Source organism: Lactuca serriola, chromosome 5 (genome assembly GCF_051521515.1).
Source record: "Lactuca serriola cultivar US96UC23 chromosome 5, Lser_US96UC23_V15, whole genome shotgun sequence".
NCBI lineage: Eukaryota > Viridiplantae > Streptophyta > Magnoliopsida > Asterales > Asteraceae > Lactuca > Lactuca serriola.
This window is the reverse complement of record NC_136412.1, coordinates 225,529,348-225,546,162: the sequence shown is the minus strand read 5'-3', so window position 1 is coordinate 225,546,162 and position 16,815 is coordinate 225,529,348. Positions and strand designations below refer to the sequence as shown.

The 16,815-nt window shown below is 34.9% G+C and overlaps 2 protein-coding genes across 3 annotated transcripts; both read right to left on the bottom strand.

Annotated features, from left to right (window-relative positions):
* Nucleotides 1–2,923: 2,923 nt before the first annotated feature.
* On the bottom strand, nt 2,924–4,819 carry LOC145053673 (uncharacterized). The gene is made up of 4 exons (XM_079001762.1): nt 4,229–4,819; nt 4,014–4,128; nt 3,827–3,941; nt 2,924–3,725 (listed from the first exon to the last, which is right to left on the bottom strand). Exons 1-4 carry the CDS (start codon nt 4,327–4,329, stop codon nt 2,989–2,991), a joined length of 1,068 nt encoding a protein of 355 aa, XP_078857888.1. The 5' UTR covers nt 4,330–4,819; the 3' UTR covers nt 2,924–2,988.
* Nucleotides 4,820–6,208: 1,389 nt separating this feature from the next.
* Nucleotides 6,209–9,700, bottom strand: ARP6 (actin-related protein 6). 2 transcript variants are annotated; one of them, XR_013684578.1, is made up of 8 exons: nt 8,947–9,700; nt 8,658–8,871; nt 8,507–8,570; nt 8,342–8,426; nt 8,116–8,166; nt 7,952–8,014; nt 6,629–7,616; nt 6,209–6,540 (listed from the first exon to the last, which is right to left on the bottom strand). XR_013684578.1 is itself a non-coding variant. In XM_079001761.1 (8 exons), exons 1-7 carry the CDS (start codon nt 9,639–9,641, stop codon nt 7,487–7,489), a joined length of 1,302 nt encoding a protein of 433 aa, XP_078857887.1. In that variant the 5' UTR covers nt 9,642–9,700; the 3' UTR covers nt 6,209–6,540; nt 7,469–7,486. The 2 variants fall into 2 exon arrangements, 1 of the variants encoding a protein (XP_078857887.1); XM_079001761.1 differs by having other exon boundaries at nt 7,469–7,616.
* Nucleotides 9,701–16,815: the final 7,115 nt, after the last annotated feature.

Below are 16,815 nucleotides of genomic sequence, written 5' to 3'. Positions count from 1 at the left end.
TCACTTTGGGTACTAAGATATTTTAGGTGTTGGTGTTGGTCATTAATTATGTGACATGATAATGAAATAGATTAGTTAAAATATCATAAAATAGGGTAAATTACACTAATGGCCCCTATGGTTTAGGGTAACTTATGTGTTTGGTCCTTAATTTATTTTTCTAACTCGGAATGTCCCTAATATTTGTATTTGTTATACGTTTGGTCCTGTCTTACATAAAAAGTCTATTTTTCTCTTGATTTTTTAATTCATTTAAATAAACACACCTCCAACCCTATCCACTCACCTTACCTTATCTACCCTACCAGTTTTCCCTATTTAAATAATTATCTTTTTATGTAAGATAGGGACTAAATGCGTATCAAAAACAAACAATAGGGACCAAACGTGTAACAATAACAAACAGTAGGGACCTTCCGAGTTAAAAAATTAAGTTAGGGACCAAACGTGCAAATTACCCAAAACCATAGGACCATTCGTGTAATTTACTTCATAAAATAACGTCTATTGCCGTATCACATCATTACGTCGTTTTAGCCGAAGGAATCTGCCAAACTAATTGAGACTTTGAATTTTCTTGACACGGCAAATAGTTTATACTCGGTCCTAAAATATACATTATTCTTTTCCATTTAATTTAATTTTATAAGTTGTCTATCCAAATTTTCTTTTATCCATTAGTAGCTATACCCTAAATCCATACTCAACTTCTCTTTTCCTTATTAATAAATATTAAATGATATCTTGAGTTGGGTTTTTTTTATAGGAAATTGAACAAAAAAAAATGTCTAAACCGGTTCAACGAATTCCTACCTGAACCAACCCGGCCCACAAAAAAACCATGGCCGAACCTGACGGATGTAGTTCAATAGGTTAAAACAAAATGTTAGCCCTACAAAATTTACTTTTTAGTTTTTATTACAACCAATGTCTGTATGTAGTTAGTTTGTAAGACTGTAACTGTAATTGAGACTGATATTAATAGACAGTGATGAACTAGAAAAAGATGGGACATTTACTCGGTCTTGATCTCCTGTTTAAAATATCAGAACGCTCTAATTAACCAGTTTCATCCTATCATGTCCGATGTAACAAATAGGACTGTTCATTATTTAGATAAAACCGAATTGTCCAATTGGACAAATTGGATTGGACTATTTGGTTCGGATATTCGGATTTTTGGATTGGTTTTCAACAAAACCGAATTAATATTTTGGATTTCGGATTGGTTTTGGTTTGTAAAATATGAACCGAATAGCAATTTATTATTGATTTATTTTTAATATAACTATAACTATTTATTACTTTTATAATATATTTTTTCAAATAAGTTTAAAAAGTTTCATCTAATAAAAACCATTAATATGTATTTTCTCTTAAAAGTTCTTTATCTATAAAATATTAAACTATAATATATATTCTTAGTAGTTTATAAAATTTAAATCACAACTAAATATTTTTTTGTTTCTTCTATAAAAATTAGATAATATTATAATTATATGTCATTTTAAAATGTTTTAGTTTTTTAAAACCGAATTATAAAAACCGATCCAACCGAATTGTAATTGGATCGGATCGGATTTGAATTTAGTTTGGATTATTCGGATCCATATTTTGAAAACCGAAATCAATTTGGATTTACTTAATTGAATCAGACCGAACAGATCCATCCAAACGAACACCCCTAGTAACAAATACAGTTGAATTTTGTTCCCAATGGTTAATTCGTATACATGTGGAGTGAAATCAACGATATGACATATCATTACAAGCCAAAGGTTTTGGAGCCTTATGCAAATGTCACTGCGATATGAACATGTTTGGATTTTAATGCGGTAGGTACAACAAGACAATGCACGGGTGGACCCGAAAGAGATATGTCCCATGAGATTGACAACCATCAAATGAATGACAACCCTCACCACCCATAAAACCAACAACACCACCCACCAACCCAACCAAAAGAAAAGGACATTGACCATATGTAATTCTACTTTGACCCAATTGCTTATGAATCTGTTAACCTAATCCAACTGCTTGTTTCTTTAAATTGTATTCATTTGGAATTAATGAAGTGTCTAAATGTTAGTAAATGATCATTTTAGCCTTCTGTTAAGGAAAATCAAAGCATAAAAAAAGTTGGGGTTTGCATAAATAAGTGGAAATGTAATAGATACAAAGGCGGTGTAGGGATATTGAAACTTATGAAGACGATTGGAGTACATAAAGTCTGTTTTCTTTTTTAACTGAACCATCTAGATGTGAGTAAATGACCATTTTACCCTTATGTTTAGAAGATTAAGCAATAAAACCAGATGGAATTTGCATAAATAAGAGCTAGTTTAGGACATTAAAAGGGAAGATAATATATATTGAAACTTGTGAAGACGATCCATTCACAAAGTCTGTTTTGCTTTTGGACTGAAGGAACAATCTGAGTATGAGTAAACGACCATTTTACCCTTATATTAGGAAGATTAAGCAAAAAATCCAGCTGGGATTTGCATACATAAGTGAAAATTTATGACATATATAAAAAGGAACAATATGTGATAATGGATTTTGAATACACAGAATTTGTTGCTGTTTTTGACGTGTGTCTGAACGTGAGTAAATGACCATTTTACCATTTCTGTTTGAAGGAAAAAGCAAGAAACCCACCTGGGGTTTGCATAAAAAAAAAGTGCAAGTTTATGCCATAAATAAAAAGGCACAATATGTGAATGTGGATTTTGAAATTTATTACGACGGAATTTGTTGCTTTTTTCAGGGAATGAAACGATTTAACTTTTAATGTGAGTAAATGACCATTTTACCCTTCCGTTTAGAAGATAAAGCAAGAAACCAAGCTGGGATTTGTATAGATAAGTGCAAAACTTACGACATAAAAAGGCAGAATACGAATCTTGAGACTAATAACGCGTAATCAAGACTCCTTTCTCTTTTCATTTCAAAGAATTGCATAAGAAAACATAACAAATTTTATATCTACAAACCTCTTCTTTTCATTTGCTCATTAAAATCCGGATGTAATTGCAAAAAACTCCCTGATTCCCCTACCATCTTCCGCTTCCTAACATCTGTCCCCAAATTCTCAACTCCTTCACCTTCTGAATTCAAAGGAAAGAAACAAAACTCCTTTCCTTTAAGTCTACCAAAGTCAACATCATCTACACAAGTAGTCAACCCTTTTTCTTTTTCACTACTTGAAACAGGACCCAATCTTAGAGACAAGTCACATTCCACCAATTCGGGTCCAGATTCTTTTTTTGACCCTGACCCGTTACCATCATCAGTGTCTCTATCGAATGAAAACAATCTTTCAGAATGAGAAGGCTCACAGGCTGCCCGGGCTGCCCGGAAAACTGGTGTGCCAAGGATTATGCTGCCCGAGTTTTGGGGAGTAGTGTGAAATCCCATGTGGGGTGGTCGAGGTTGAAGATGAAAACCATGGTATAAAGGGTAAATTGAAGAGGTTTTATTCTCAAAGGGTACCATGTTTCTTGGAAAATTATCAAATGAGGGAGGATAAAAGGAGGAACCAGGAGGGGTAAAATTGGAATTCGGTCTTATATCCTTATTAGCTTCTGAATCTGGTCTTTGAACATTTGGTACGTTAAGATTTCGACCAGAATCTTGATTTCTTGAGCTTAGATAGCTTCTGGTGTTGCTGTTTCTTTGGCTTCTTGATGATCTTACTTGAACACAACCCAAATTAAGGGCAGCTGAACACAGAAATACCAAATTCGAATCAAATAAACTCAAATTCGACTTCCAAAATGAAAGAAAAACGAGATTTTATACAAAGAATGTGAAATGGGGGTACCTTCAACGCAAGCGGGTAAAAATTCGCCGTTTTCCATGGTGTCGTCTTTCCTAATTATCGTGTCAATGGCATCATTCAATCGATCCCACAACGTTTCCGGGTTTACGTATTCGGCCTAATTACGAAATTGGAGTTTAAAGATTGAAATATATATATATGTTTACAGGAAGAGAAAGAAGATGGGTACCTCGGAATTGGCTTTGGAGTACATAATTTCTTCAGATTTCAAGACGACCAAAGGGAGCTTCTCTTGCCATTCTCTGTTCTTTTTGGTACCAGGACTATGGTTTTCATGTACAACTCTGATCAAACACATGGTGTGCATTATTTCAAAACCCAATAAACAGTTATGTACAAGAATCGAAGGTTTTGAAGAGATTGAGTGAGTCGAAGAAAGTTTACCTAAAAATCTGTTGAATGATGGAGCCTCTAATGGGTTGGTGTCGCTCACTGTGCCAAGATCTTCTCACACATTCAAATGGTCTAGGTCCAGGCCTTGGCATCTTCTTCAACAATCGGTGGAACAATAAAACAGAATTTGGGGGAAAATAGAGGAGTTGAAGCGAAAGATGAGTAAAATCTGTACATGGGTGTTAGAAATTAAACTGGGTATGACCTCGAATTAACTATATAGAAGACAAAAAGGCCATTAATTGCCATCTACGAGATAGAGAGAGAGAGAGAGAGAGAGAGAGAGAGTGAAAGATGCTTCCCCTTTTGGACAATTAATGGGTGGTCAATAATTGAATCGAGAAACTAAAGACATCAGAAATGTGATGAAAACCCCACCCTCAGAAACCCAGAGAAAGATTTTGAAAATGGTGGGGGTTGATGAATGCTGATGCAGAAGCAACCAAGATTCAATAGTATATGATGGGTTTATGAAGTGGGGAAGAATGGTCAGGCATATGGAAGGCAAGATCGAAGTCAGCTTTTTTTATATGGTTTGTCAATTCATCATGTTAATGGAAGAAGGAATCTCTCTCTCTCTTTATTTTTTTAATAATTTTCTTGCAATCAAACACAAACACTACAGTGATGTGTCTTGAAATATTATCTTAACATGTAAAACCAATCAAAGTGGTTATTCAGCTGAATATGGTACAATCATTGGTCCTACCTTTTTATTGTGCAATAATTTTTAGATGTTTTAAGGTTACAATCACTTCAATTAAAATATTTATATATTTCACAATGTTTTAAAAACCGGTTTTTTAATTGAACCGGTATAGTGATCGGTTCCCGGTTTAACCGGTTCAACCGCCGGATGAACCGGTTTCTATATTTTTCATGTTTTTTTCTATTTTCCTACACATACATACATATAGAAATTATAAATTTGATATTTACAAGTTCAAACATTAAAAATACACATAAAAATAAGTTGTAGATGAATCCAAACACATTAAAATAACACATAACCATAAGTTTTACTGTTTTACATCAATCCATATACGTCAAAAAGAAAATAAAATATAATTCCGAAACGAAATATTGTTTTTGATGAATACAAACACATCAAAAGAATTTATAACATTTACCGTATATAATTATTTAGAGAAAACTAAATACATTTGAAAAAAATCACAAAATTTATTATGTAAATTGTTCTTTTTTCATGTGTTTTTATTCGGTTTAACCGGTTTATTTTGACTGGTTCAACCGGTTTTTTCTAAAAACCGGCCGGTTCAATCCGGTTCAGAAATCAATGTAAAATCGGTTATAGTTGAGCCGCTCCCTTTCCCAGTTCACGGTTCGACCGGCCGGTTCAAACCGGTTTTTAAAACATTGATATTTCATTTACTATCTGTTCTCTATAAAATTATCTTATTTATTTTTAAAAAAATTAGTTTTATTATTCAAAAATAAATATTATAAATACAATTTGTTGTCCGTTTGTATAATTCGATGTAAATTGTTATTATATATTTTCCCTGATATGAATTTTAAAACAAAAAAGCTTCAAATTCATAGCTTTATTTTGTCGAATTTAGTAAATATTTATATTAAAATTATTTTTTTGGGTTAGATAAAATACTTTTGGTAACAAAGGAGCCTATTTTCTTGTCTATTTGACTATTTATCTTAATTGTGGAAATACATTTATTGTTTATCCCAATAAAGGTTCACGTCATCCATGAACGTCTCCCTCCAAATTGTCGATTGATATATGTAGATTACAATGTCCGATGAAGGTGGTATTGAGGATTTGACATTAAGGTCTTTTGTTGGGATAACATGATTTTTCTTAATTGGAAAGTATGATTTATTACCGATTTTGGACACATAGAGATCTAAAAATATCATAGTATTTTTGTAATATTCAATTGGGTAATCTTTTCTCAAAAGAGAGGTTTGTAACGACATATCACACGATCAATAAATGTCTAGCATCAATAACATTTAATAACTTCTTTTACTTTTTACAAAATTCTGGTTCAACTACAAACAAAGACGCTTGATTTTTTGCCTATTTTAATAAATGTCTGGCATGAATAACATTTAAGTAAAGTTATATCCTCCTAAATTACTTGATTTTTTTGCCTATTTTCCTATTAAAAACTATTCAAATTTCTTCGAACACAAAGGACACCTCCCTAAACCATAAACACTGCCACATAATGTGTTTTTGAACGAAAGTCTAGAGAATGATGTTACTGCTTGAACAAACCTCGACCCATTTCCACATTTTCCATGGGGTTTTCAATCTTTTCCTGTTTTAGCATAATAAGAAACATAAGAAAAATCAGGTTTTCAAAGCTTGAAGTTTGTTCACATAATTCAATATTCAACTATGGTTACCTTCAATAATAGCATGTTTTAACAATTAATTTCTTCATGTGGCTTCCCAGTTTCTTGAACTACTTCAGTCCCACATATCATAAACAAACCCTAAATTTGAATCGATTTTTGGTTCTGTTCATCTAAAAAAGTTTTGTTTAAATCGATTTTAAAATCTGAATCATGGGTTTTATAGATTCATCTTAAAAGGTTTGTTTATGTTCATTTTACAGGTTGAAACGATTTTAAAATCTGAATATGTGTTTATGGATTCATCATAAAAGGTTTAAATTGCTTTTTAATCTTAAAAGGTCAACCAAAAAAAATCACGCACAAGGGTTTTTGGGTTTTTATTCATTTACAACGTTTCTAACATTTTCCATTGTGGGACCCACCTGCTTTTTTCACATCAATCAGCTAATTTAGCTGTTTGTTCGAGTGTGGAGCGGGAGCCACACCATCCCCAATTGAGTGAGGAAAAAATCGAAAATCCAAAAAACATTTTGGTTTTGGAATCTTTTTTTTAATAGATAAACAAATTTTTAATAGACTATGTTAAAAACTATAAAAATTAACCAGCCATTAAGGTTTATGTCGTCTTGTATTATCTTTTAGTAACTGTTTTTTTGGTTAAATTTTAGTATATAATCAAATTAAAACACAAAAGTAATAGTTAGTTATAGGATTTAAGCTCATATGATTTTCATTTCTTGTTTCTTCATTTGATTTTTATTATTCGCCAACATAATGACATCACCTATCACGTCTTCATTTTCTCTCATACCAAATTAACATCCAAATAAAAATATTAAATAACATTAAAAACAAACGATAAAATAAATATTATAAAGTCCAATTTACCTTTTAATTAATTATAAACTAATGAAAGAATCGCCTACGACAACGTGAAGACCCAAGCTCCTCATATTCAGCCTTTGTGACACACATTGCATCAAAATCAGGACTAGAAGCCAATAGTGATCCCCCTCGCCACACCCCCAATATGGGACTACAAAATTAAATAAATAAATAAATTCATTAAAGGAAAAAAAAATAAAAATTATTTAAAACTAGGGCGAAATATATAAAATCCACTATCTTTTGGCAACTTTTGTCGTTTAACCACTAAACTTTGACAAAATTCTAGTGCAACCACTTTAACCTGCTATACAGATCATAGCAGATCAAAGTGGTTGACAATTGACATAAAAAAATTTGTCAAACTTGGGTGACGAAAATAAAATATATATTGGTTAAACACAAAAATGGCCAAAATATAGTGGCTTTTATGTATTTTTTTCGTTAAAAATAGTGAAAAAACTTGAAGAGAAACGATATTTTTACTCTTCTTGAGTTGTTATTTTCACTTGGTACACATCCGGAACAAGAGGTCGCAGCTCACTTTCTCTGTAAAATATAAACCATATTATATATATAAATTATAATAAGGCTTCGATAAACTTGAGATATAGATTTATAAATAAAAGGAAGAGGGAGGTGAAACTTACAGTCTTTTGGCAAAATTTGGAAATAACGTGCTTCCACCCGTTAAAATTATACTGTAAAACAAGTTTTTGGTTTCTTAGAGTGATAAAATGAAAAAAAGATAAATGCAATAAATAGCAATGTACTTTCATTTCTTTTTTTATTATAGCATTCTATTTTCATTTCTTTGTATTATAGCATTGTAGTTTCAATTTTTTTTTCTTATTAAAGCATTGTAAGTAATACTACCTTTCATACAGCACAGGATGAAGATGAGGATGACATGAATTGACAGCCCTTACAATACATTCTGCCAATCCAGCTTGATTCATTCCTGTATCATATTCACAATTAAACAAAAAAATAATAATAATAAAACTCCAATTAATCTTCAGTATCCAAATGAAAACATACCCAAATCAGCTGGACGAAAGATCATTTCAGGGACAAGAAATCGCTCATTGCTCAAGCTGAATTCCTGTGTTTTCAATTACATAAAGGGTTGATCAAGTGGTTTAATTGAATAAAGGACTAATCTTTAAACAAAACGTAGAGATTTTTATACATTTTTGGTAAGATCGACTTTGTTTCTTTCTGTTGGTTTGCTTTTAACTTCTGTTTGATCGTCTTCTTCAGTTCCTTCGTGTGGGAGTTCACCATTTTCAGATAATGTAAGATGTCTTTGTGCTTCAACAGGGTCTTTCACGAATCCCTTTATGTGTGTGATTCCATCAGGAAGCACATATGTAGACCTAAAGTAATTGTCATTTCCACGTCTCCTGTAACGAAAAAACCCAAATCAACCAAAATCGAATCAAGATGGATAAACCCTAATTCAATTTTGCAGAACTTACCTAGCTATCTGCAAATCACGAGCGACATCTGTTGAAACAAAGCATAGTTTTTCTTTGACATCATCCATTAAGAAGGTTTCATCCATGACATTAATAGACCGATAGCTCACTAGTTCTTTTAAGTAATTCGTCAATGCCTTCCCGCCCAAATCCATCCTCTTCACGCCGTAATTCACAGTGAAGTTCTGGAAAACCGGGGCTACGTGAGTGAAACTGAACCCTACGTCCACCACTAGGCTACATTGCGCCTTCGACACGACGTCGTAAGGGCGTCTACTGGCCTCGTATAAGTGAACTAGAGACGGTGAATCGGAGACGAACAGTGATTGAAAATTGAACTCCTCGAAGACGATTTCGTCGGTGGCGCGTTGGATTGAAGGGAGGTTGAATAAGGGTTCGGTGAGGAGGAGTGACGAGGAGGAAGGTGTGACGTGGAGGAGAGAAGAGAAGATGTGTGACCAGATGGTCGATTGGAGGTCTTGGTTGATGAGGTAACCGCGGTCGAAGGGACGACGGAGAACGGCGGAGGTTAGGTCTTCCGTTGGAGACAGAAGTTGGTCCGCTAGCAGGAATTTCTTGGAGGAAAGCGGTCGAGCAGTGCAGTTTGGGACTACGGTTGTTGGATCACGCTCACCGCCGATACCTGCCTTAATTAGACCGCCACCGTTGTCGAGAACCACGACGTTCGAGGACATTTTCTTTTGCTCCGCCGGTATCGAGTGAAGCTGTAAAATGGCAGCACGCCATCACCGTCTTTGAAGCAGCGCACGTGCGTTTCACGTGAAAACGGGTCGTATAATTTCAGCGTAAAAAACTTGACCTTGGTTGAGCATTTACCGATCTTCTAAATAACGTTAGCCATGACTTGGCGGCAATGTTAAGCCTCAAGTTTTTTCGAGGATTGGCGAGTCACGTCGTTTGTAAGACGTGACTTAAGGCGACAATTTTGTATATAATTCATATTTTTATATGTATTTTCTATTATTATTCATTTTTATATACATATATGAGTCGTGGCGGCGTTTTGGTAAAGCTTGGCGGCACATACAAGCATTGGAGTCATTGCGGAGCCATGGCGTGCTTTTTAGAACCTTGGTATTTACATAGGTTAAATCCACCAAAGGGCTTCTAGCCCAACAGTATCAGGTGGTACCCTCCTTCTTTGAGGTCGAGGGTTCAAGTCCCGTTGTGGACATAGGTGGAATTAGAGATGTTATTCGGGTCGTAACCAAACCGAACCAGCCCGAACTTGAATAAACCGAATAAGTGTAATTATATGAACCGAAAACCGAACCAAATAAGCAATATGGGTTCGGTTCAGTTCAGGTATTATTCGATTCGGGTCGGTTCCGGCCCGAATAACCCAAATAACATGTACAAGATGATTAAGAAGCCGAATAACCCAAATAACATTTACAATGTGATTATAAATAATGTATTTTGTATGTCTTTTGTAGCTTATGATAAACACGGATAACACGGATCAACTATTTTTGATATATAAAAATGTAAAATCCAACCACCACTAAACATTAAACATCTAAAACACCCAAAAATCTATCTATAAGTATATAAGTTAAACATTAAACATTACGTGGGTATTTTGGGTAACGACCGATAGAACACAAGATCGAATAAGCAATCGTGCAAGTGGAAAAAAAAAAATGTGACTTTTCATATTCGGTTCGGTCATTTTGGACCGAATAAGCCCTTATTCGGGTAACTCGGTCCGAATAACCCGAAAACCAAATAAGCCTTATATAGATACTCGAAAACCGAATCGAATTGCTTATTCGGGTCTAATTCGGTTCGGTTCGGGTTTTCGGGCCAAATTATCATCCGTAAGTGGAATTAGGTATTAGTTTAAGAATAAATTATATATTTGTATTTGTGGGTTAAAAAAAACATAGGTTAAATCCATAATTTTGCCCATTTTAATTGAACAAAATATATTTTACTCACGTGAAAACGGGTAGCATTATCTGATCTTGATAGGAACTGGCTTGAGTCTCCTTTTAATCTAAATGAAAAAAAGAAGCCATTTGGATATGTGGCAATGAAAAAGCGTCAGGGCCCGATGGATTCACGTTTAAGTTTCTAAAACATTGTTGGCATATCATACAAGACGATATTATGTGTTTTGGTAAACACTTCGAGTCTTATGGATGCCTCTCTAGAGGAAGCAATTCCTCGTTTATTACGCTCATCCCCAAGGTGAAAGACTCCCTCACTCTTAGTGATTATTGTCCCATTAGCCTCATCGGGTGCATTTGTAAATTTATCGCCAATGCCTTATCTTCTAGAATCAAGAGAGTTATCGGGGCGGTTATTGATGAAGTTCAAACCGCATACATCGAAGGGCGTAACATTCTTGACGGACCCATGATAATAAATGAGTTGTGCACCTGGTCCAAAAAGAATAAAAAGAAGATGTTTCTTTTCAAGGTGGATTTTGACAAAGTTTTTGATTCCATAAATTGGAACTATCTTGAATCTGGCATGGAACAAATGGGCTTTGGGGACAAATAGATATTCTAGATTAAAGGTTGCCTCGCCTCCTCCATAGTTTTAGTTCTCATCAATGATCCAGTGACAAAGGAATTCCCTATTACTAAAGGTGTGCGTTAAGGAGATCCACTTTCGCCTTTCCTTTTCATTATTGCGATGGAAGGCCTTAATGTTGTCATGAAATCCGCAAGAAAGGAGTCTCTTTTCCATGGGGTCAAAATATAGAACACTAATATTTCATAAGGATTGCCACAGGAAAGCTGGTTGCTTTGTACACAGACAAATAAACTGTATAAACTCCTGCAACAACTTCTTACAGAGATAATACATACACATTTATACATGATGAAACATCACTACAAATGCTTCTTGAATTGTTGCAGCTTTTGGAGCCAAATGTAACTGCCCTAACAGTAGCGATAACTGCCTTCCTAACCATGTTAATTACTAAATTAACCCTAGCTAATAAATACTAATATAAGTAACATATAAAAGAGTAGATTACCATTTTAACAATCTTTAACCCGAATGATCCTATGAAGGTCATCCACAATTGTTCTGTTACAAATAAAAGGAGTTATGTGCATAAATGCTTTTATTTGAAGTTTGTATTGAGGACTTATTACATCAATTTTCCTCATAAAGAAGGGTCACTGAACAAAAATATTTCATGGCAAGTTGAATTGGTTTAATCAAGAACAGCAGTGGAAAGAGGCGGCTGTAGGGAAGCAGAGAGGGGGGGGGGGTTGCATTTAATGGGATCGGAGAAATGGAGAAGAACAAGATCGCATATATGGACACCCAAAACTCAAATGTATCGAGGAGTTCAAAGATTTGGAACTTCCATCTTCATGAGAAAACCCACATCTACATTGATGTTTTAATCACGAATCCTCAACAAGAACACATGTAGGAAAAGATAGACAAAAAGATGGGCATTTTAGTCATTTCATACGTTCTTAACGGTAGGGTATTGATGCTAACTAGGATAAGGAGAAAATCTAAACTTAAGGAACGGATTACGGAATCGTTCGGAATAAAATTTTTGGATTGCGAATGCAGCCCTTTATCAAATCGCATGGACCATTTCAGTTATTCACTCAAATAATAATAATAATATAATAATAAGAGTAAACTACAACATTAATCCTTATGGTTTGGTCAAATTCGTAGTTTTGGTCTCTATTCAAAAAAAATTAATAAGTTGGTTTTTGAAAATTACAAAGATTGTCCCTTGGCCCTTTTTCAATTTTTTTACCAAATTATAATTTTTAAGAATATAATATAAATTATGGACTCTCTCTCTCTCTCTCTCTCTCTCTCTCTCTCTCTCTCATTAAAGACAATACACAATTTCACACATGCAAACACCCTAATTAAAAGACAAAATTGCAAGAATGGTTCTTGTAGTTAGGTCGAAATTGTCATTTTAGGCCAAAAAAGTTTGGACTAGCACTCATGGTCCAAAGGTTTTCATTTTATCCCGACTTTGGTTCAATTTACTTTATTTTTTTTGTAATGACAATTTTACCATTAGTTTTTGTTTTTTTAGTTTTTTTATTTATTTAAATACTTTTATATTTAAAAGAAAAATAAAAAGAAAATACATCTCTCTCTCTCTCTCTCTCTCTCTCTCTTTCTCTCCACCGTCTTTTAATTCAAATACCCCCAATTCCATGACTAGGAACACCATCAAACCATGCAGAAAGCGTACTCGAAACATCCTGATCATGAATTTCACCCAACCCCAAATCCGGAAATTTGTGCCCAAAAACCTTAAATGCACACCTCTTGACAAGTCATAATGAACCCGTTGCTCCCACGAGTATAATGATGGTCAATCAAAGAATCCCACGTTGTATTAAATCCCTCGTCAGCTCAGGTGGTAGAAACAAAACACAAAACACTCAGAGACATTTACAACAAACTCCATGACTTGAGATTTCAGAACCGATACCCAACATTGGTGACCAAACTCCTAACAGACAACCCGTAAGCAAACGGGGTTCATATTGTAAACTTTCAACAAGAGACTTCTGATGCACAATTAATACTCCTAACAAACTTTTACTGTCCAAATTTTCTAAACCAGTTGGTCGTTGAGTTTCCCGACTCCCAACAATGCACTAACACCCAAACATACCAATAAGACTAACAATCCAAGACCTAAAAGTCTCGATCAAATGACTACCAGGTCCCACCCATATGAGTCATACAACCATTGGTTCACTATACAACGTGACACCTTCTAACTACTAAAAGGATAAGCTCATGGTACTACGCCGATCTTGCATCATCACTGGCCTGAAAACTCGTAACCAACACTACATGGGCCTAAAGATACACAACCATCAACCCACCGACTTGCAGGAACCCAATAAACATCCCTCTCAATACTAACCAAACACCACATGAGCCATACCCTTCTATAACACACAATTCCTTTCACAGAACAGGCTGCTACGAACGCAAAATCAGACGAAATCATGGTCACACACAACTAGAGAATGAGATAGGTTGTTGTACTCTTGTTCCAACTCAAAGGCTATAACCCAAATAAGAACCACGTTTATAATTTGAACCAAGTGCTCCTTTGCTATCTTGTCCTCCCCACAATATCTAATGAACTTACCACAATACACACCCTCAAGAGAACCCAAAACCAACCTTATATCTACTGCATTCCTTCTTCCTCACAAGCTTACCCAAAGGGTGAAGTACTGTACCAGTAGATCTAACGAAATGACGAACCTCAATCGTTAACAGAAACATCGTCATAAGTTACTGAAACAAGGCCCTACCCCTTGACCGAAACTGAATAGATTCCACCAATACGTAATTAGCTCGATAAAACTTCTAAGTTTATCCAGAAATGCTGCTGAAACCCTGGTCGGATCAATTCAAATACCAACATTACCTCCTTTCACAAGGACTAAACTTTGCCTCCTTAAGGCCCAAAGCCTTACAGAATTGACTTCCGGCCCGCGACCCAGAGATGGAAGGAAACCGGATGTTACAAATTTTTTTTTTTTAAATCATATATATTTAAAAAAAATAAAGATAATCGGTCTTCTTCTTCCATCGCTCTCTACCTCTTTATCTCTCTCTCACTGAATACAATCACTCTGTCACCGAATACAATTAATACACAAAGACATACGCCTCTCACTTCTTCCTAATTAATCTCCATATCCTCTCCGATCGTCAGTGATCTATCGTCGGCCGATCTTATTGTTGCCATTCACTTATGACCATCTCGACCATCTCGATACTGCATTCTCATTTACTTCTTATTTCTCGATTCTCTTTTTTGGTTGGGTAAATAAAACCCCTAAATAATCTTCGGTTGAACACGAAACGAAAATGGTGAAACCCATTTGGGATCTAACCTTAGCTAAGAAAATGGAGTTGGAAGTGAAGGGAAGAAAAAAACTGATATGAAGCTAACAAGAACTCGACAGGAAAGAACTAGGGAAGGATGATGAAGAAGGGAAGGACGAGGAAGATGATGTAGAGGGAAAGAAATCGTCGGAGCTTCACTACCAAGCACCTTTGCCACCCACCTCCATCACCCACCCACCTGAGTGAGAAATCGTCGATGCATTTTTCCTATCAAACTCTGATAGTGACTTTAGATCCAGAGGTATCCGATCAGGCGACCTTAAACCCACAACCACTAATTGATATCACCATTACTGACGACCATCACCGCCTGTTACCACCCCTGTGTGCTACCAAACATTATCGATGGTGACCAATGTCCGTTACCATCACTCCGCTACCACCATCGTCTCCTTCACACTCACTGGTTTTTGCCCCTTTTTGATTGATAAAACTTCTTGATCTTCAAAGTACCCATTTGATTTGAGATTAATTAGTGGTACCCATGTGAATTGGACTCATATTAACAATACCCATTTGAGTTTAGATCAAATTACCGATGATCATGTGAAATTGAACTCAAATTAGCGGCGCCCATGTGAAATTGAGATCGAGTAGTCGATATTTGGGTGGATTATTTTGAGACTTACACTTTCGGGTTAACTAAGTGTATGCGAGATACGTGACGAGATACATGAATACCAAAGAATGTTCCCCAATCGTGGAAATTGAATTTTATTGTAGTATTTATAGTCACCATTTCTGTAGCAACTCCATATGCATCAACTCAAGCATTGATGATAGAGATAGGTGTGGGTTGGTGAATGATTCCATTTCTTTCAAAGTTTTTTTTTTCTAGGTTGAATTTAATGGAGATGAAGAACGAAGGAGGAAGAAGAGTGGGTTAAATAGAGAGAAGAGCCATGTTCTTATGTTGGAAGAAGGGCAATATAGTCTTCTCATATTATATTTAACAAACTAACGATGTTAGTTATAAGGACCATTTATGTGCAAGGTTTGCTCAGCAGGGGCCATCCATGCAAAAAAAGGTTTCATAAGGACTATTTTAGAGATAAAATGAAAAGGTTAAGGACCATTTGTGAAATTTCGTCTAATAATTGTTGGTTTTTTATTAAAAAATCTAATTGTAGTGATAAATTCGAGTGATTAACAACAAAATCATTTTATAAATTTGAATAAACTAAAACCACTTTACCCACCAATGATTATTTTGTAAGACTTAGAAAGATTAAACAACCATAGAAAAGAAAAGATTACAACATTTGAACACTTTGATTCTTATAGGAGATGGAAGTTGATGAAGAATATAGAGTAGAACTCCATCTTAGTTAGAAACACAAACAATTCTTCAACCTGATATAGGCATGCTTCTTTAGAACATCTCATTTCTTATCATTTGTTCTTTTACATCTCCTTGGTTCTGTATCTATTTCCTTCCATATACCATTTGGAAAGAGTTCCATCCAAGTCCTGCTACATGTTTAACATATCAATCAATGGCGTTTGCAGTTTTTTCTTAAAAATTGTTGTACAACAAAATTTGGCAATCTAGTTATTTGAATGTCTTTGATTTCCACCTCATATGTGTTTAGTTTGTCGGTACTTTTACCAAGACATTTAGTGTTAACCGCTCAAATGAAAGGGCATCCATTTTAGCGAGGGTCTTAGCGTGTTTATTTTTGGTTGGAGAGATTTTTTGTATTATGAATATTTTGAATCCTTTTGCCAATCACTTAGACTACATTTAAATATTGTTGAATTTGTGTCTCTTTGGCTTTATAGGTTCCTATTATTTGATTGCCTACTCACATGGAGTCTCCAAATGTTTTTAGAGGTTCTATGCCCATTTCTTTTGCTAATCATAGTCCTACAAGTGTGACTTTGTATGCGGTGTCATTATTTGTCGTGTTGAAGTTAAATTGGAGGGCATATGTGATTTTGGCTGCTTTTAGACTTGTG